General features: G+C 35.6%; 1 protein-coding gene across 1 annotated transcript in view; it reads left to right on the top strand.

Moving 5' to 3' along the window:
• LOC101272296 (uncharacterized) overlaps positions 1-22,192 on the top strand; it is a gene marked incomplete at its 5' end in the record, with an annotated part of 197,820 nt that overhangs the window by 25,962 nt on the left and 149,666 nt on the right. The window contains 1 exon segment of the mRNA XM_049716165.1: positions 3,362-3,489. Within this exon segment, the coding sequence (XP_049572122.1) occupies positions 3,362-3,489 (128 nt within the window).

The following is a 22,192-nucleotide window of genomic DNA, read 5'->3' on the forward strand; positions in this document are numbered from 1 at the left end:
TGGTGGCAGTTCACAGTGTTCAAATTTTATGTCATTCACCTGGCACATTACATTTCGGAGGGAGTGAAATTCCAGGCCAATTAAGTGCTTTTGACATTCTTTAAATTATTCTGTAGAGAATGTAGACCAACAAATCTTATAACATTATTTCATATTGTATTTGGTTAAACCAAGAAAAACAAAGTTGAGGCATATTTACAATAGCTTAAAGACTCAATGGCATTCCTTGTAGTTGCGCTGGCAAAACAACATCCAAGAAAGAATGAATTACAAAATAATCATTCATTTATTTTTGAAAATACAGAACATTTAAAAAATTTGACTAATATCTTCACCCTACCTACCAGTGAATTCATACCTTACATACCTTCTCCCACTTTAAAAAAAAGACTGTCATTCCCCAAATATATGCCACATTTAAAAAAAATTCTTGTCCACAGTCCCTAGTTGGTCACATCTTACTGTCATTTCCTTGAGGAAGCCCAATCGTTCATGTGTCTCTTCTCACAACCTTACTTGTATTTTCTGAGTAAATGGTGTATCTCTTTATCATGCTCTTCCTTTCTGGAAGTTAGGAATTTCATTCTGTTTGTTTGTGTGTCTTTCTACTCAACACCCAGCGTGGAGTTCAATATTTGCTAACTAGATATTTATTGAATGGGCATTTGATACATAACATATTGGATAAATGAATAATTGCAAAAAGATCTGAACCTTTCACTTCCTAAATTATATTTTTATGAAGTCAAGAATCCATTTAGACTTGTCATCTAAGAGTAAACAAAGTGAATCACAGTATAGTCATGACCGAATGTTGCCACTCTTCTTTGTATTCTTCAACTCCAGCTGCCATAACAAAATACCATACACTGAGGCGCTTAAACAACAGTGTTTGGTTTTTCACAGTTCTGGAGGCTGGAAGTTTGAGATCAGGGTGCCAGCATGGTTGGTTTCTGGGGCGAGCCCTCTTCCTGGCTTATTGATGCCTGCTTTCTCCCTGTATCCTCACATGGTAGGGAAAGACAGAAAAGAAGTAATCTCTCCAGTGTCCTTCCTTAAGAGGGCACTAATCCCTTCATGGTGTCCCTACCCTCATGACCTCATCTAAATATAATGATCTCTCAAAGGCCCCTTTGTCCGATTACAATCACACTGGGAAATAAGGCTTAAACATATGAATTTTGAGGGAACACAATTCAGCCCATAGAACTCTCCTTTAAAAAATACTAGATTTTCATGAAAACTTTTCTACATAGATCTTAGCTCATGAAAAATTCATTTACCCTGAGTATGGAAGGATGGACTTGTTTCACAAATGTTTCAGCTGAAGTGCTTCTAGTGGCTGAGTGCTTCGTTTATTTTAGGATAGAGCTTTGGATGGGAAAGAAGCCCGGGGCTTAGAATGAGCACTGCTCAGGGATGGGTGGACTGCCAAGGCTTTGAGAAGTTGTAGTCCTTCTTGCCTATCAGAGACCCAAAGTGGTCTAAATCTATTCCTGGAAGAAGATGTTGACATGCACTTTTAGGGAGAACAAAGTAAAATAAAATTGCTTATCTTATTGCTAATATTTAGAGACTTTTCTTCAATCATTGGAAATTTGATTTGTACCATAATTCTGTGCCATCTATCAATTTGGAAAGAACAAAATCTTTCAAAACATGTACTGAATAGGTACCGTTTTTGCTATTTAGATGGCTCATTTGTACTGTTTAATCTGTTAGAATCTAGAACGGTACACGGAAGAGAGTTTGAAAAGGAACAGAAAATAAATTTATATTCATGTAATTGAAATTTTCTAGCAAAAGCAATGATTTGACTCTAGGTTTCTCTAAGTGAAAATTTAGACTACCTCATTTTCAAAGAAAAGTGATGTGAAATTTGTGTGTGTGTGTGTGTGAGAGAGAGAGAGAGAGAGAGAGCTGGAGAGAGAGAGAGAGATTGACTTAGTGAAATTGCTTAAGAATCATTAAAATGAAAAAAAGGAGGTGTATGAGAAAATATCTTAGTGAAAACGTTTTGATGCTGTGTCTTATCTATCAAGTTCATTGAAATGTGAGTTCTATGTAGAATTTGCACAAATCCAAGGAAAATGCCAGGATGCTCAAGCTTCTAAATCCAGAATGTTGTTTATATTTACAAAGACCTCTCCAACAGGAACTGTTAGACTGCAGGAAACCTCATTTTCAATATGTCTGCATAACACCAATAAATGGTAACAAAAATTATATCTGGATATGGAGAGAAATAGCCTTCTTAATGTTCACCTCCTATATCTTTTTTCTCTAATAAGTTTGCTGACCACAGTGCTCATTAGTGGTACAATAAAAAGGAGCTACTGGTAAATAATAACAATTCTTTGTATTTATACGGTGCCTTTGATCAGAGCACCTCAAAGCTTTCATGACTCATTAATCTGTGAAATACATCAGTGAAGTGTAAAGGCGTCAAGGATTATTACCCTCTTTTTGTAAACAGAGAAACTGAGGCATTTGCAAGAAACTATCCCAAGGTCATTCAACGATTTGATGACAGAGTCAGGGATAAGATCTATAAACCAGATCTAATTAGAGCAAAGACAAACAGTGCTCAACGAAAACCAGTAGCTTCTGTGAAATCGCTGAAAAGTTTTATGCAATGCTTGGAAACAACATTGCTTTAAAAGACACGCTTTTTATTTAGTTTTCATTTTGAGTGATTTCTTCCATTTAGTAATGGAGACCTCTCCACAGCTTCCTATTTAGATCACTTAATATTAGGCCATTTCCTTGAGACCTCTCTGGCTTGCATTTCTTCTATATGAAGAAATAGTATATGTTTCTTATGAAACAGTTTAATTACTAATAGGAAAAAAATGAAAATAACTTTATATATATCTATGTTTATATATATCTATGTATGTCAACACTTATAAATATTTAGTCAATTAAATGTCAATCTGTCTATCATCAATTGATTTGGAAAAACTATTCTACAGAAATATATTGTACTCTACTTCATTGCAATTTCCATATGAATGAAGGTTAAAGGCATAAACCCTTCAATATTATTTTTTTTTCCCAAAGCCAACTGCTCAGTTCCAATTAGAAACGACCCTCAGAAGATGGCAAATCACATTTTCCTCAAAACTTGTCTCATAAAAACAACTCATTGTATGGTTTCTTGGAAGAAAAAATATTTATTTTTTTACGTGATTATTTTCTCATTACCCCTTTACTCTGTTATGATTACTTAAATTTTCAAAGGGTTGTGCCGTGGGACCCCTGTGGAGTGGCAGAGTCTGTAAGGGAAGGGATTACCTTGTTTGCACACACACAGAGAATTTTGTATTTTATGTCTTTGTTCCTATTCCCTGTTTCCTAGTACAGTTGACCCTTGAATTGCACGGGGGTTATGGGACCCCAGAAGAGTGGAAAATTCATGGAATCAGGAGTCAGCCCTCTGAATCCCCAGTTCCACATCCTAGGATTCAACCCACCTCTGATGGTGTAGTACTGTATTTATTGAAAAAAAATCCTCATATAAGTGAACCTGAGCAGTTCAAACCCATGTTGTTCAAGGGTCACTGTATACATAGTAGACCTTCAAGATTGCCAATTGATTTCCTTGTTATTTGGCTGGACATTTACTTTTCTCATACTATCTGTTCTGTTTTTATGACATACCAAGTCTCTCTGGTGTTTTTCAGTTAAAATCCAATGTCACCGGTTGTTTAAATGTGGTCCGTCAACCTCTCTCAGGATACCTGAGATGCTTATTAGAATGCACATTCCTGGGTACCAACACAGACTTACTGTCTCATAATCTCTGGGAAAGGAGTCCTAGAATGTATAAACACAAACCCTCTAGGAGGTTTTTATTCACATTAAACTTAAGATCTTTTCCTATCTTACAATTATAGATAATACTTCTACAGCACTTAACATGTGCTAGGCATTGTTCTAAGTACTTTATATATAATAACATTTAATTCTCATAGAAACTTTTGAGATGTTATGACTTAAAAAAAGAAGTATCTTGCTAAGACCATGAATTCCTATTCTCCACATACATTTGTAATATACTAATTGTAAATGAGATAAGACAACACCTATAAAATATGAGGCAGCATTTAAGATTTAATTGATAGGAGGTTATGAAGTAGTATAAGAGCCCTGATTACCCTTCACTCAGATTGAATTGCTTTTTAAAAATTATCACAGGAGTGGTAAAATTATTTAATTGAGTTTTTTTTTTTTTTTTTTAGCAAAGAGGTAGCTCTTTTTTAAAAAAATAATTTTATTTATTTTTGGCTGTGTTGGGTCTTCGCTGCTGCATGCAGGCTTTCTGTAGTTGTGGCAAGCGGGGGCTACTCTTCGTTGCGGTGTGCAGGCTTCTCATTTCGGTGGCTTCTCTTGTTGCGGAGCACGGGCTCTAGGCGCACAGGCTTCAGCAGTTGTGGCACATGGGCTCAGTAGTTGTGGCTCACGGGCTCTAGAGCGCAGACTCAGTAGTTGTGGTGTACAGGCTTAGTTGCTCCGTGGCATGTGGGATCTTCCCGACCAGGATCGAACCTGTGTCCCCTGCATTGGCAGGTGGATTCTTCACCACTGTGCCACCAGGGAAGTCCCGAGATCTTTTTGTTTTCTTATGGCAGAGTGAATTCATTCAATCTATCTTTGGGTCCTGGTCATAGATAATGGGATATTTTCATTTATTGTCATTTTTTTATTGTTAGTTTTAATTTTTAGGGTCTTAAAGTTTGTTCACTAATAAATTACCTCAAAAAAACCAACACAAATTTTTTCTCTAGGATGTTTTTGGGATAAACAAGGAAATGTGAATATGGACACGGTATTAGATGATATTAAAAATTAGTGTTGCTACAGTAATCAAGGCAGTGTGATATTGGTGAAAAAATAAACAACTAGATGAATGGAACATAATAGAGAGACCAGAAATAGACTGACATAAATATAGTCAACTGAGTTTTGACAAAAGAGCAAAGGAAATTCAATGGAGAAAAAATAGTCTTTTCAACAAATGGTGCTGGAACAACTGGACATCCACATGCCAATAAAACAAAAACAAAACCTAGACACAAACCTTACAACTCTCAGAAAATTAACTCAAAATGGATTATAGCCTAAATGTAAAACTGTAAAACTCCTAGATGATAACACAGGAGGAAATCTAGCTATGGCAGTAACTATTTAGATATAACACCAACCCAGGAAAGAAATAACTGATAAACTAGACTTCAGTAAAACTAAAGCCTTCTGCTCTGTGAAAGAGAGTGTCAAGAGAGTGAAGAGACAAGCAACACACCAGGAGAAAATATTTGTAAAAGACATATCTGTTAAAGAACTGTTGTCCATAATATAAAAAGAAATCTTAAAACTCAATAATAAGAAAATAAACAACATGATAGGCGTTTTTAAAGAAGCTCTATGTTATGTGTCACTAGGGAAATACAAATTGAAACAACAATGAGATATCACTACATACCTATTAGATTGGCCAAAATCAAAAAGCACTGATGACATCAAATGCCATTCTTTGCCGTGGGGAGTGCAGAATGGTACAGCCACTTTGGAGAACAGTTTAGCAGTTTCTTACAAAACTCAAATACTCTTACCGTATGATCCTGCAATCACTGTCCTCAGTATTTACCCAATGAGTTAAAAACTTATGTTTACACAAAAATCTACACATGGGATGTTTATAGCAACTTTATTTATAATTGCCAAAACTTGGAAGCAGTCAAGATGTCATTCAGTTGGTGAATGGATAAATAACCTGTGTTCATCCAAACAATGGAATATTATTTAGCACTAAAAAATGAGCTGCTAAGTCATGAAAAGACATGGAGGAACCTTAAATGAATATGACTAAGGGAAAGAAGCCAATTGAAAAGCCTTCATAGCAATTCCAACTATATGACGTTCTGGACAAGGCAAAATAGGGAGATAGTAAAAAGATCCATGGTTAGGTGGGAGGGAGGGATGAAAAGGCAGAGTACAGAGAATTTTTAGAGCAGTTAAACTAATCTGTTTAATACTATAATGGTGGATATATGTCATTATACATTTGTCTAAACCCATAAAATGTACAACACCAGGAGTGAACCGTAATGTGAACTATGGACTTTGGAAAATTATTGTGTCAATGTAGGTTCAAATGTTGATGGTAAGGGAGGTGTGTGTGGCAGGGGAGGGGGAACATCTGCACTTTTGGGATATGGGAAATCTCTGTACTTCGGGTGATAATGATGTGTCAGTGTAGGTTCATCGATTTTGACAAATATGCCACTCTGCTGGGGAATGTTGGTAGTGGGGAGGCTGTGAGTGTGTGAGGCCAAAGGTATATGAGAACTCTCTGTATTTTCTACTCAATTTTGCTGAGAAAATAAAACTGCTCTGAAAAATAAAGTCTATTTTTTTAAAAAAGTGCTAATTTTGTAATGTGTCATAATGACATTATGGTTATGAAAAAATGCTCTCCTTTAAGAGATGGATACTGCAATATTTAATGGTGAAATGTCAAATGTCTTTAATTTGCTTTAAAAATTTCAGACTTTGTACATATATATATAAATGGAGCAAATATGGCAAAATTTAATCATTATTAAATCTAGATAATGGGTATGTAGTGGTTTCATTATATAATTCTCTCTACTCTTTTATATATTTTGACATTGTTCATAATTAAAAGCAAAAATACTTTTATGCAATTGCCACACATTAATTTATTTTTGAATTCTGTCGAGACCATTTAAGTCACCAGTCCTAGACTCTGGCAGAACGTTAGAATCACACGGGGATTAATTAAGTTAGAATTTCTGGGTAGTGGTAGGGGAGTGGGTATTTTAAGAAGCTCAGATGTGCATCAAGAATTGAGAACCAGTGGTCTAACTGCTCTATTCCCGGTTTCTGAAAATAAAGAAAATGATGTAGTGAACAATTTTTTCATGGTACCCAAAGGCTCAGTCATGTAACTCTCAGCTATTTCTAGCCATAAGGCAACGGTAGCATGGAAATCTCAGCTTCCCCCACTCTAGTGACCATAATAATTTCCCATTAATGTGGTCATGTATGACTGATACATAGATGGATGGATAGACAGATAGATAGATGATAGACAGTAGCTAGAATTGTAATATATTGAACTTAACTTTATTGAGTCCCAGGCATTGGGACAGGAGCTTTTGTTACCTCTTTTTCTTTTTGCACATAACTGCGGGAGATAGGTGTGATGATCCCCATGCTTTAGGTGAGGACATCGAAGCTGAAAGCTTGTTATTCTTTTCTCATGTTTCATCCAGAATTCTCAGATGCCCCTGTACCCTTTCCTTGACTCTTCAGAGTTTCTTTTATTCCATTCTTTGCGGCAGATGCCGAAGCATTTTGCCGTAGGAGGTCTCATGGGCATACTCTTTCCAATTCTTGTATCTGTGGCTTCTTTCATTCCTCGTGGCTTTCCTTTCAGCTCATTACAACTCACGTCTCACCTTTGAGAGAACTGACTAAAATATATTTAAATAGCATGCCATTTAGATTATTTTTTAAAAAGCAATTTTCCACTGTAGATTTAGAAACCAACAGATCTCTTTTAGCCAGCATAATTTCTGATTAACTAATTTAATCTGTGCGAAATTACATAAGCAAACCTGAAACAAGACTCCATCAATTTTTTTGCCTTTGGATGTAACATAATATCTTCAAAATTGAACCAAATAGAGTAATTAGCCCCCAGGCAGAGCAAATGACTCTAATAGCCATCTCCCACACATTTCTTTGGTGGAAAGACCAAAAATGAAAATAAAAATGTGGCAGCCCATGGGTTAAAGCCCTGCATGTATCCTATTAAGTAACAGTTTGGAATAGCAATACAAAGAGTTACCCTTCTAGAAGTTCAAAAAGAGAAAAGAATTGATGTCTTCGCTTTAGGCTGCCAACAGCGCTCTTCTGATGGACTGTTGATTTCAACAGTGCTTGACTGCCTGTAATTGCACGGAGAGACCTTTATCTTTCAGTTCTTTAGTTTATTCAGTTTTTATTTGGTTTCAATTCCATTATTTGTGGCAGAATAAAATCACAAATAAAATGTTCTAATTGTACTAGGTGAGAATCAACATTTTATACTTTGAAAAGGAGAAATGATCTGTGAAGATCCATCCTTAGGAGGTAGGAGGTCTGAGTTCTGAGCCCCAAAGTTCAGACTAGCTCCCTATTACTTGGGAAAAACCCTCAAGCAGTCTGGATCTTGGTTTTCGTAGTTGCATAATTAGAGGGCTGGATTTCATCATTTTAAGGTTCTTTTAGTCCCCAAAATTTTAATGATGCTACCTTCTATTTACATATACTAGTTATTAAAGAGATAGCAGATAATCCCCAATTCATGATATGGTGAAGATTTTCTTCTTTGTGGGTTAATTATATTTTACATCAGTATTTCTAAATGTTTGTGAGCATTAAAACCAACTGGGGTGCACGATAAGGTGGGCGCTCTGATTTATTGGGATTAGAGGGTGACTAGGAACCTACATTTTGAATAAGTTCCCTAGATGATGCTCTGGAAATTGTGCTGTGGAGTAGAAGGGGAGCACAGGGAGGTAGGGCTTGAAAGTGGTCAGCCGTCAAACATCATGAAAGGAGTCAGACTCTTGAGTACCTGAATTTGCCTACTTTGGAGTTAATTTGCTTTTTTATTTTTTTAAGTTTTAAGGTGAAAGCATATATTGATTTTTATATTTTATGTCTTCCCTACAATGTAGACTTTAAGTGCTCTAAATTTTCTTCTCTGTACTTTTTTGCTGTATTTCACTAATTTGGCATGTTATGCTTTATCATTTAGTTCAACATATTTTTCGATTTGTCTTTGACCTGTGGGTTCTCTGGAAGCACGTTGTTTAATTTCCAAATATTTGGGGAGTTCTAGATATCTTACTGTTGTCGATTTCTAATTTAATGCATTTGTGATCAGAGAAAATACTCTGCATTATGTTAATCCTTTGACATTGATTGCAACTTGTTTTAAGGTGCAGAATATGGTCTATCTTATTGAATGTTCCATGTACCCTTGAGAATACTGTACATTATGCTCTTGTTGGGTGTAGTGTTCTATAAATGTCAAATAGGTCAAATCATTCGATAGTACTGTTAACATTTTCTACATTTTTACTGATTTTTTTGGTCTTTTTCTATGAATTATCAAACTCCCCAAGTATGACTGTGAATTTGTCTCTTTTTCCTTTTAGTTCTGCCAGTTGTTCTTTCATGTGTCTAGAAGCTTTATTGTCACACACATACACCTTTAAGATCGTTGTTTTTCCCTTTAATCCTTATGAAATGCCCCTCTTGATCTTTGGTCATACTCTGTATCTTGAGGTCTAGTTTGTCTGATGTTAATATAGTCACATCTGATTACCCATGCTTAGTGTTGCATGGTTTTTACTTTTTCATTCCTTTACTTTCAAAATTTTATGTGAAAGGTATGTTTCTTGTTAATGACATATATTGGGTTGGCCAAAAGGTTCGTTCAGGTTTTTCCCTTAACGTCTTATGGAAAAACACGAACGAACATTTTGGCCAGCCCGAATAGTTTGGTCTTAGATTTTTAATTTAGTCTGACAATCTCTTCCTTTGTATAAGGATATTTAGACCATTTACATCTGTTAAAATCACTAATATGCATGGGTTTAAATATATTATCTTGTTATTTGATTTGTCTTGTCTGCTCTTTGTTGCTCTGTTTCGTGCTGAATCAAGTAGGCAGGTTTTTCTTTTTTTGTATCCATTTTATCTGTTCTGTTGATGTTTTTATCATGCCTCCTGGAGATGTTTTTCTTTAATGGTGTTCTAGAGATTACAATATGTATCTTAGTCTTACTTATCATAGTCTGCCTTCAAAAACATTTTGCTACTTCACAAAAAAATTTAAGAATTTTACAATAGTATATTTCTAACTGTGAAATCCCATGCTTTGTGCACTTGGTGTTGTATATTTTACTTCTATAAATATACTATGATCTCCAATACATTGTTATTATTATAATTTTACTTCAACTAGTCAATAGACATTTAAAGAAATTGAAAGACATATATCTTTAAAAATATAAATGGTAAAACATTATAAAGGAGTGAATAATAATTTTCTGGATTTTATTGGATTATGCTTTCTTTTGACCTTAGCTCTGAAATAGGCTATAAAAAACTGTGATTGTGCAGATTATCCAGGTTTGTTTTATTTTTCAGGTGGGAGGGACATTTTCTTGAGACTTTTTTGACTTAAGTAGAAGCAAAAGGCTCTCTTGCCTGAATCTTCAAACTCTCATTTAAATTTTTTTCCTCTTAACCAAACTATTATTTCAAATCACCCTCGGTTTAAAAACGACAAACAAACACTTTTCCTTGACCATTTATCCTTTTTTTTTTCCTGATGGCCATAAATATTTATCATCCTCATCCCCTAACTAGAAAGAATAATATCCCCTTGCTTTCTCCATTTCTTTCTCCTATTAGTCTTTTCTCAGTCCTCTAATGTTTAGTTTCCAGTATGGCTACTGGGATAGTTTCTCTTTCTATGACCTACAGTTACCAAGTCAGTCACTTTTAAATTCATATTTTATTTGAGCTATTGCATTCAAAACATTAGAAACATGCTACTTTACTGAAACTCCCTGATTACTTGCTTTTACGGCCTCTCTTACATCTCTAGGTCCTCTTGTTCAGTCTATCTTTATTTTATTTTTTTAAACTATTTTTTATTGGAGTATAGTTGCTTTACAGTACTGTGTTAGTTTCTGCTGTACAGCAAACTGTCTATCTTTAAAATGCTGTTCTTCCTCAAACTCTTTCTAGCCCAGATTCTTTTTCTGCTCCATGCATTTACTGCAGGGCATCTCACCCAGTACAACAGCTTCAACTTGTATCTGAAGACTCAAGTTTTTATCTCCAACCCAGATCGCTGTCCTGCTCTCTAGAGCTGTGTATGAAACTGCCTTCACGACACCATCACTGGTTTCCCCTGTTTTTTATTTCCCCCCTCCCCCCTCCAACCTCCTCTTCTTGAATTCTTTATCTCATTGAAAATTACTCCATTTTCTATGTGGTTATCCAAACTAGAAACCTGGAAGTCACCCTCAATTCCTGCCTTGTCCTTAGTCACATCAGCCATCCAGTCCTATTCATTCACCTCCCATGCATTTCTGTAATCTCACTCCTCCTCTCTAGCCCCATGGCCACATCCCTAAAGTGACAGCCCTGCCACCTTGCACTGCACTATACCTGCTTCCCCCATCTCTCTGCGGTGTCATCAGCCTGCTGCTATGACAATCTGATCTGATTGCTTCCTGTTTGAAATCTGTAACTGCTTCCCCATTATCTATAATGCCTAGCACAGAAGAGACACTGAATAGTTTTGAAAGAGGGAAAGAAAGGTCAAACAAAATTACATTGAAATATATTCAATGAACTATATATTGACCTTTTGTTCTCTCACCCTTGTCAATTTTTCCAACTTGGCCTCATACATTTCTACCCTTCACCCTTCATACTCTAGCGATTATCAAATCTTTCATGGTTGTAGGAATAAGCCTCCTTGCCCTTGACATGTTGTCCCCTTTTCCTGAAACCTTTACCTATTGACGTCTCCCAGAGAAAGTCAGGTGGTCCTTTAGTTCTAACAGAGTTTGGAGAAATCTCCACTCTAGCTCTTAATTATCTGTTGGCTTCCAGATAAGAATTTCATAAATGATACACTCCTAAACGGGGAACTTTACCTTTTCTACTGAGTACCTCAGCATCTAGGAAATTGTCTGGTATACAATAAAAGCTCAAAAAAGTACAAAGAAAAGAGCATGAATTCAAACCAGGTTATAACATAGTAAACTAGGAACTGGTAGCGACGTAGGAAAGCCTGTGGGGTTGGATTACTTATTATTTATCACAGTTACTTTTCCTTGACTGGGAGGAAGCACACTTAGGAAGGCAGTGATGGGGGAGCAGATGATGTTTGGAACATAATTTTTCTATTTTTATTTTCCATTTCCATTGTCAAAGAGGTAATGAATAAAGTATTGGAGAAAAATAGCTGGAGACGTTGTTGTTGTTGAGGTCGACTAGCTATACACTAAGGGTTGAAGGTAAGCAACTATGAGGAAATCTCATAGTTCAGACAACAGGGGGAAGTTTAGCTGATTTTAAAGCTTGCCAGAAGGCTTTGGACAGTCTAGGTCAGATCAACACCTGGAGGCAGTGTAGGTAAAGGAAAGTGCAGGGAATTACAGAGCAGAGAGAAAAGTCAAGGACGTGTCAGCAGTAACACAGTAGCCGCTGACTCGATGGGACAGGCACTTTTCTTACTCTGTAAATGTTGCTTTACTTTATGTCTTGGTGCATTTATGAAACCAATAGAGTAATCAGGCACATGAATTATGAGCCTTGTGACTTTGGCAATGAGTTAATTTTTTTACAACACACCTATACAGGTGAACTGTGAACGTTAGTTCTTGCGTGGTCTGTTTCCTTGGATGATGTTGTTGTCCTGTCTTTATCCATCCTTAGTGTACCACCTGAGGCAGCGATAAATCAGGCATCCCAGGCTTCGTTCCTGGGAGGGAATGGCTGGTCTCTGTGAGGCTGTCCTAGTGTTTCTAGGTTGAAAAAAGATGTGAATTAACCAGAACAATAGGAAAGCCTGTGGGAATCAGTCATAATATCTTTAGGTAAAACAGGCAAAGACGTTTAACCTATTGTTTTCAAAACTGTAAGGCAGACAAGTGGGCTCTGTGCCATGTGATAAAAACATAAGAAAAAAAATTTACCAAGTCACAAAAGAACGTACTTGACTGGGAATCCTGCTATGCCATGTTCCACTCGTATGGTCTGAAGCACAGCCCATTGTTTGACGATGCTCTGTAGCTCAGTGTTATCTGTAAAACAAGGGGAACGACCCTCACCTTCTTACTTCATAATGTTGAGAAAGACAAACGTGAACTAGTATCTGAAAGTGTTTTTTAATAATATAAAGCGCTACATAAAGGTCAGTTATTATCATTGTGTTAGTTTCATTTTTAAAGTTTAACCTCTGGATTCACCTAACTGTCCGTTAGGTGGAGTTCTTAGAAATGACGTTTGGTTGTATGACATAGAACAGTAAGTCAGGGGTGTGACGTGTAGGTGAGAGCACAGGCTCTGGGGACAGAGAGACTGGAGTTTGAATCTCAGAGATACCATTTCCTACTGTGTGACCTTCAGCAAGTTGACGTCTCTATGACTCAGTTTTCCGTTTCAGTCTGTGAAACGGGAATAATAATAGTCCCCATATCCAAGACTGATGTGAGGTTTATATGAAAACAGAAAATAAGAGGGATAATTCAGGTAAACCCTTCATAGAGTGCCCTGGTCATCATAAGCATATGATTAGTTCTGGGAAGTAAAATGCCCTAAGGATTCTGGATGAATGGTTGTGACCTTGACAGAGATTTCTGAAAAGAGCTGGTATTTTGGTGAATATGAATTTTGTAGAACCAGACAATTTCTCCTTTCTCTTTATCTAAGGCTGCTAGATTCCTAGGATGTCCCCATTTAGATCTGTTTCCTCAGCAGTTTGTCATTTTTCATGTAGACGACCCTGCCAAATGCTGAACAGCTCCTGACTACCTCCTTAGCCAGGAGTAGCCCGGAAGGGACAAGTGGACAAGCATGAAAGATGTTCAGCCAGCATTGTGGTGGGTAGGAAAGGCTTCATTCATTCATTCCTTCATTCATATCCCTGGACTCATCTTACCAGACGAAAACAAGGAAAACAAATGATAGAGTAACAAAGAAGCTGATACATATATATATTTATATATGTATATATAGTTATATGCAAATATATATTTACAGAGTCCAGTATCACCGTGGTGTAACATAATAATTGTGATGATGAATAATTAAATTAGACATGGATATTTTATTATTTACTAACTGTCATGACGTATTCCAAGTACTTTATATATCTTAACTGATTTATTGCTCACATTATAAAATAGATAAATATTATCACTTGCACTTTACAGATGAGGAAACTAAGACTCAGAGATCTTAAGTAATTGCCTAAGGTCACACAACTAATAAGAGCAGACTGGAATTTGAACTGAATTGACCTAGCCATGCCCATACTATGAAGCAATAGAACTAATCTCAGCTAGTTGCTAGAGAAATTTAAGAGAAGAGACAAAGTCATATTGAGATAAAGCAGAATAGTAGAACATCTGACAAACTCCAGTTTCTACCAAGTGAAACTTCTGACAGTTCAACAAACAAAGATGAATGAGGTGGGAGATTTGAATTATTGTTTAAAATGTTAATGCACTCAGTGTCCCAAGAGGATGATCAGTGAAGTTGAATTAATTATTTTTGTAAAAATACAAATGTGGACATTCCATTTTCTGTGGTTCTATGGTCCTAGATCTGAGATGATTACATAATGGATTGGAACCAAAGGAATGCATTGCAATGCATTTTGCATGTTAATTTTGTTTTAATGCCTTTGGTTTAAATTATTCAAATACACACAACCAGGTATGCAAAGTTTAAGGAAATGTGAAGCTTTACAGGAAAACAGAACATCATGCTGAAAGTTAATGAGTAGTCATTCACAAGTGCACCCATTGGGACAGAACTTCATCTAGTGGTCTGGAGAGATATATTAAGGAGTTTGTATTATTTATATACATTATTAATTAATTAATTATCAATCAATTAATATGTATCTATATACTTTATATTAAAGATAAACTAAAGGTAGTTTGTCAAATATTCTTTGGTTTCCAAAATATGTAGCAAATTTTGGAAGATTTTTTAAAAATGAAATAAATGGTGGAAACTTAAAATTAGGCATATGGAATCTGCTGTGAAGGTTAAAAAAAAAAAAAAGGCCAGAGCTGTAGAACTGGGGCATGTGACTGTGTAGAGCATGGATTTATTTTCTTGTAGAAGAATGCATCCTCTAATTATTGCCCCAGTGCAGTTAAGTCAAGAGAAATCACAATATTAGAGCCATCTGGGACCTTTGGTAAGTCTTCTCAACGTCAGTTTTAATCTATTTTCTTCCGGGTCATATTCCAATGTTATTTAGCACTTAGTACATTGTCAAACAGTGGACAGGCACTGAAATTGTAAACGAATGATGACATAAATGAATGATTTTAGGTTGCTAAAATCCATGTGATGCTTTTTCTTAAGTTTCAAATGTCCCGTACTGCAGTCTGATTGGATTTCATAGGTCACGTGTTCAATCCACGAGCTCCTCACTGGGCTACAACCTGAGATCATGCTAATGGGCTCCATCCGGGATCACGTGTCCAGCCTGGCGGTGGGGATGGCTTTTCCCTGGCACAAGGGCTCTGTACACTCACCGTCCAGGAACGATCGTACTCATCTTCCGGTTTTCTCTAAGCACTGAAGATATATATCTCCACTTTGTCATTAAAGTAGCTTTTCAGCTTTCCTCTGGGTCACGTTCCTATTCCTGGCCTTCACTTTCGTCTTTCTCCCTGAAAATGCCGTTTGACTTCTCTTAGCGTGTGTAATGATCATCGCTACCTATAAACATTTTGAGTGATTTGGATTAGTGTCATTTTTGTCGTTAATATATAATTGTTGAAGGACTGGGTGGTGGCTGCTGGGAATTAGAAATGCAGAAGCAAGAATTTTAAGAATGAGAAAGGGTGGGGCGGGTGGCGGAGGAAGGGTGTGGATTGTGATCTGAAGCACATGCATAGGCAGTTTGGAATCCCCCTGAAATCACCTCAGAAGATACTGTTTTTCTAAAAATCTTAACCAAAAGAGAGATATGTAAATATCTGATCTTTTCAGTTTTTTCCCCCACAGGTGATTAAAGGAAAGTAAATTGCAGCATAACTACAGTGCTTTTAAATAAATGTAAAAATGTTTTATTGCTGAACAGTGTAAATATTAACAGTGCAAATGTTAACAAAATGTCTCTTTCTAAGGGAGTTGAATGCCTACCAGGTAACAGGTATCAAGCATAAACTACTTTAACAAAATCTTAGCTGCTCTCCCTGCCTCTGTTCTGTCTTTGTGCCAATCCATTCCAGAATTAGTGTTTAAGGTGTAACGATGAGCATTTCATTTCCTCAGTCAAAAACCTTAAATAGCTTTTTGTAGGTGTTTCCTGCTCAGGTAATTATTTTTTGAGGGAAATATCATGACGTAGTGATGAACTTGTGTTTCACAGTCAGAGAATAATGGATTCAAATAGACTCTAAATCTTATGACATGTGGTCTCAGACAACTCAATTAAGCTCTCAGGTTACCAATTTTCAGTAAAATGGGGATAATAATTCTTATCAAATAATGTTGCCACAACTATTGTGTGTAATTAAAGAGCCCGATCCAATAAATGGTGTTAAAATAATAAGAATATTAGCTATTAAATCATATAACAACAATCCAGTACTCTTATTATCCATATAAAAACAAGTCCAGTCAGGAGTTCCCCATTTTATCTGTTGACTTCTTTTTACTCATTCATCACTTAATCCTATGCTGCAGATTAAATGTATTTTGTTTCAAACTTACTCACAATTTTCTTATGGACAAGGGTTTTTTCTTGTATTGTCTATGTAGTAGGGACTCAGAAATATATGTTAACAATACAGAAGAAACATTTACCAAGTACCTAAAATGTAAATGTCATTTTGTGTGAAATGAAGACACTGAAAGACCAGAACATATATTTGTGTTTGTGTGTATGTATGTATAAAATATGTCACCATTGTTAAAAGTGATTCTCATTTATTTGGTGTAGATGCCACAGGGTCCTTTTAAGAGTTTACCTGGTTCTATAATATAATTTAGAAATCATCTCCATCTATGATTTCAAATAATCTGTTTTCACTCCTCTGTTCATCTTGCTCCATGTTTTAGTCCTATTATTTCACTTAAAATCTCTCCATACTTGAAGCTTCCCAATGATTCTCCTTTTCTATGACAAAGCCCTCAATAAACATGCCATCCAAGTTGAACTATCAGCCTGCTCATCCTCAGTGAGTATCAACTCCTTCCTGAAAGAATTGTTAATGAAAGTAGTATACAATATTAAGGAAGCCTTAAGATGAATGACCTCAACGCAAAGGGAGAGACAGATATGGTGTCAAAAAAAAGAACCCATATGTTTGGGGCTTCCCTGGTGGCGCAGTGGTTGAGAGTCCGCCTGCCAATGCAGGGGACATGGGTTCGTGCCCCGGTCCGGGAAGATCCCACATGCCGCGGAGCAACTAAGCCCGTGAGCCACAACTACTGAGCCTGCGCTCTAGAGCTCGTGAGCCACAACTACTGACCCCGCATGCCACAACTACTGAAGCCCATGCGCCTAGAGCCCGTGCTCCGCAACAAGAGAAGCCACTGCAGTGAGAAGCCCGCGCACCACAAGGAAGAGCAGCCCCGCTCTCTGCAAGTAGAGAAAGCCAACGCAGCCAAAAATAAAATAAAATAAATAAAAAAAAAAGAACCCATATGTTTGAAAATCCTCACAAATATAATTCTAGCAGAGAAAATTATAAATTTATAAATATTAAAACAAGCTTCCCAAAACACTCGTTCCTCCTTTTCATTGAGTAGCTTCATTTCAGAAAATATATTTTTTGGTAGTGAAAAAACCACCTAGTAAATGGCTTTTTGATATCTAAAATGTATTTTGTTTCCTCTTGCTGCTACATCTTCTTAGCTCCAATATCCCTAAGGTAATTTGTGTGGGCTAAAATTCACATCATCAACTTTGAGATTTTGTGAATATGAAAGAAGAAAATTTATACAATGAAGTGAATAATTCATATTTAAAATCCTTTCCAACTTTAATATATATGTATATATATAATGTAAAAGATGTATTACAGGCTTTCAGGTTTTCTGAAAAGAACCTGAAGCACTGAATCTGATATATATGTATTTTTTAGTTTAGGATAAAAAAAATTATTAGCTATGACTCCATCCTATTTTACTGTTCAATAAGGCTTCACAGATATTACAAATTTGCTAAGATGATGAAGAGCTTTTAGAGAATTACTGTGACCACTATGATAATTAGTTTACTTCTGTTTAACTTTTTCTTTCACAGGTAGAGAATATCTATGAAGAAGGTTCAAACAGAGAGCATGCATAGGAGACTCTGGTGTCTAATCCCTCCCTCTTGAAATTTGTATTTTAAAAACATGTTCTTAAGTGGACTAACAGGTTTTCCAGCTATATTTGTCCTCTCTTGGATCAGCTCAATAAAGAGAACTAATGAAGCAGGACTATTTTAGAGAAATAGAAAAAACAGGAATTATGCCTTTAAGGAATTATGCTTAAAGATGCTGAAGTTATGTTGTTTGGGACTCCTTGACCCAACATTCCACTCTGACAACCTCAAACTCATTTTTTAATATTTTAAAAGATTAAGTCAGAAGTAAAATATGTAAACTTCTTCTCATGGTTCCAATTCCCCTGACTAGTTCTAGCAGTACCCGGTGAAGCAGGGCACTATGGGTACCAGTCCCTTACCAAAGGCCATTTTCTGTTGGCAGCTTCATTATAAGAAATGACTGGACATCTCAGTGGACACACCTCAGAAGAGGGGGAGTTCATGAATGACTGTGTTATTTTTGTAAGAGGCATGCAGAGTTGGTTAGAAAAATTTAACCTTCATTATGCTGTTAAAAATAAGAACATAGCCAAAATCAACAACATAGCTAATAAAGTTTATAGAAGTTCCTTAATTTTATCTAATGTTCAGTCTATACTTAAATTTCACCTGCTGTTCCCAAAATGTCCTTTACTACGTGTTTGTCTAAACCAGGACCCAATCAGGACCGTACATTGCATCTGGTCTTCTGTAAGTCAAAACCTGACATTGACTGGGTCAGGTGCACCATAGACGTTCTGTAGACAAATTTTTCCCATTGTCTCCTCCTGGTGACGTTAACCTGTTCTCTTATTCCCTGTACCTCCAATAATATGAAAATTGACCTAAAAAGGATGATTAGATTCAAGATAAATATCTTTGGTTGGAATACCTCGGAGACAATACTGTGTGTTCCATACTTTGTTACATCAAGATATGAATAATATCTGTTGCCATTTACGATGCTAAAATTGATCATTGGATTAAGGTGATGGTAGCTTGATTCATCTATTGCTTCCCCCTTGAGACAAAAAAAAATAATCCGTGTCATATTACTTTTGTTATCAAACAATATCCACTTCCTCATCAACCATTCACTATTTTTTTTTTTTTTTTTGCCGCGCCGTGCAGCTTGCGAGATCTCAGTTCGCTGACCAGGGACTGAACGCAGGCCATGGCAATGAAAGCCCAGAATCCTAACTACTAGGCCACCAGGGAACTCCCAGCCATTCACTTTTTAAGGTTATTATGTCAATTGGTAATCCTTGCCTGTAGCAATAATTTTATTAAGGATTGCAAAATTATGGCTTTATTATACCATTTAATCTAAATCTATTAGGTGTCATTCTTCCATAAGATACAGCTTCTCTTGACCAACTGTGGTGTTTTGTTACTCTAAAATACAGTGTCTACAAAAAAAAAGGCAAGAAACCTGTAGAAACAATTTTAATGATATTAGGTCAATGGTAGCTACTTTCCTCTAGTTGAGAGGCACAAAGCACGATTTTGTATTTAACATCAGAAACATATTTTTTCCTCTCAGCTCTTAGGTGTATCTCAAAAAAGCAGTCATTAAAAATTGTTTAAAATTAAATGAATTCAAGGAATTTGTCACTTATGGAATCTTTCATGAATTTATAAAGTGGTGTACTCATGATTCCTTAGGTCTTATACCTTCTCTACTCCGGCTCATCCCAAATACTTGTTTTATATTCATTTTATGTTTCTTAGAATCATATTGTATACTTCCTCAACCCGTGTCTTTTTTTCTACCTTCCACTACATATTAATAGAAAACCCATTCTTATAAGGTCCTGATGTGATTCCCAAGCACTCTGAGTAAAAGGGAGTGGTGAATGAAACAGCAAATTAAAGGTAACTTTCATTGTTCATGGGGAAAACTTGAACATGATCTTCATTTCTAGCATTGAGGACTACAGATTTTTTACATTTTATTTCATTTTAGAGTTTTTGATGTTTTCTGTCTTTTAAAATAGCAGAGAAGGTCAAAAAAACAAAATAACTGTGTAGTTAATATGTTGAAGGAATTTGACATCACAGTGTGTTAAGCCTCTCAGGGATGATCTATATATGGAGAAGGAATTTGGGGGGATTCTTCATTGACCATAGTGTGTCTTCACTTCTCACTCTGGTATTTGAGAAACATAATATAGAGTTTAAAATACCTGAACATTCTTACGGATTTCATGTGGTGAGATAAAACTAAGTGTTTTCAAGACATTATTGCATATTATTCACCTTGATGCCTATCAAGGTAATTCTTCAATCTAAGTCACTTTATGAATGCTGTTAATCATGTAATATAGATGATATATTTAAAGTGAATTGTTTTAATAAGGTTTTGCCCTTCTAAGAATAATTCTCGTTTTACCAATAATTTTAAACCTTGGGTTTCTTTTTTTTCAGTGACATATTTACATTTTCAGTCATCCTAGTAGAATTATTAGTTATATCATGGATGCATATTCTTGTTGTATATGTTTAAGATTAACAAGTGTCAAAGTTGCTGGTACTTGTGTACTTAAACTGAAAATTAAAATAGTCAAATCACTAGATAAAGCATTTCTACATAGAAATGTAGAATGTCATACATTTTCATGCAAGATTTTACTTAAATATATTTGCTTATAATGCTTGTTGGTGTGGCTCAGGAAAATTTTTAGTTTTTAGAAGAAATTTGAGGACTTGACATTTAATTTAAAGGCAATGTTAATATTATTGTTTGATATTGACTGAGGTTTTCTAAATTTGATATATAGAATTCCAGTGTAGAGATGATTTTCCGTATAGACTTAGATTGTTGTTATTTCTAAATATGTAATTGCAGTGTGGAATGATTTCCCATATGGTATGTTTGCCTACTAACCACTGTTTTTGAATAAATAGAGTTAATTCAAATCATCTAAAATATAATCACACACTATAAATCTCAGAATACATTAGTGTAGGAATTGGGAACATATGTTCTAGAGGCCAATTCTCTAGGCTTGATCTAACCTCGCTGTTACTCAATTTTCTCACTTGTAAAGTGGGGATAATAGTATCTACTAGAAATAGTTAATGTGAGGATTCAGTGGATTCTTATAAAGTCTTAGATTAGTGTCAAGCATGTTATACACACTCAATAAATATTGGCTAAAATTTAATTATGTCTTTCATTTCTCCCCTCTTCCTTACACTAGCCACTATCACAGGCAAGACCATGAGTTTGAATATTAACACCCAAGTACAGAATTCAGTAGTAGATAAAATGAAAAATAGGCATCTACCCAGTTTGCAGAATCAAACTGGTTCTTTGGTGACTTTTATTACTCGTCAAAAAAAAAAAAGAATTAAGGAACCAGAAATAGTTTTCAAGGATGTATACATATTTATGGAAAATGCAGCAGCATATGGAGTGACTATCCTGTTTTGTTGTTTTGAAGAAACAAAGATCTAGAAAAATCTTGCCCGTCTTGAATCTTTTTTTTTTTGCATACTTCTGTTAGAAAAGTTTGTCTGGGGTAGGGATATCTAAAGAGATAATTCTGGAAAATCAATACTTAAATTATTTAGTGATAGCTAGTTAGAGATTTTTTGAATTTTGTTTGGATTGTTATGCAAATAAGTAAAACATTGCTATCTCAATTTTTCATTTATCAAACTCATAATTTTTGTCAAAGTGTTCCCCCATGTAATCCCCAGTTATAGCAAACCATCACTTATTCAGACTAATAGGATATGGTGGAAAGTCTGGGTTGTGAAATATTCCAAAGTAAATTTTTATACAAAAGAAGAATTATTTTTATATAACTGATGAAATACGACTAAAGCTGCATGAAATAATTGTTACATAATAAAATTTGTGATAAAATCTCCTTTAATGAAGAGATAAATTTTAATTAGTTCACTGTTAATAAATAATTGATGCTTCTCAAGTACCTGAGAAGATTTGAAAATAGCTGGCTTTATGAGGGAGTACAGTCTCTTTGCAAACCACATTCGCTCTGTTTGATCTTTTTTGAAAAGTGGTTGGTGCGG

This window comes from Orcinus orca, chromosome 10 (assembly GCF_937001465.1).
Source record: "Orcinus orca chromosome 10, mOrcOrc1.1, whole genome shotgun sequence".
NCBI lineage: Eukaryota > Metazoa > Chordata > Mammalia > Artiodactyla > Delphinidae > Orcinus > Orcinus orca.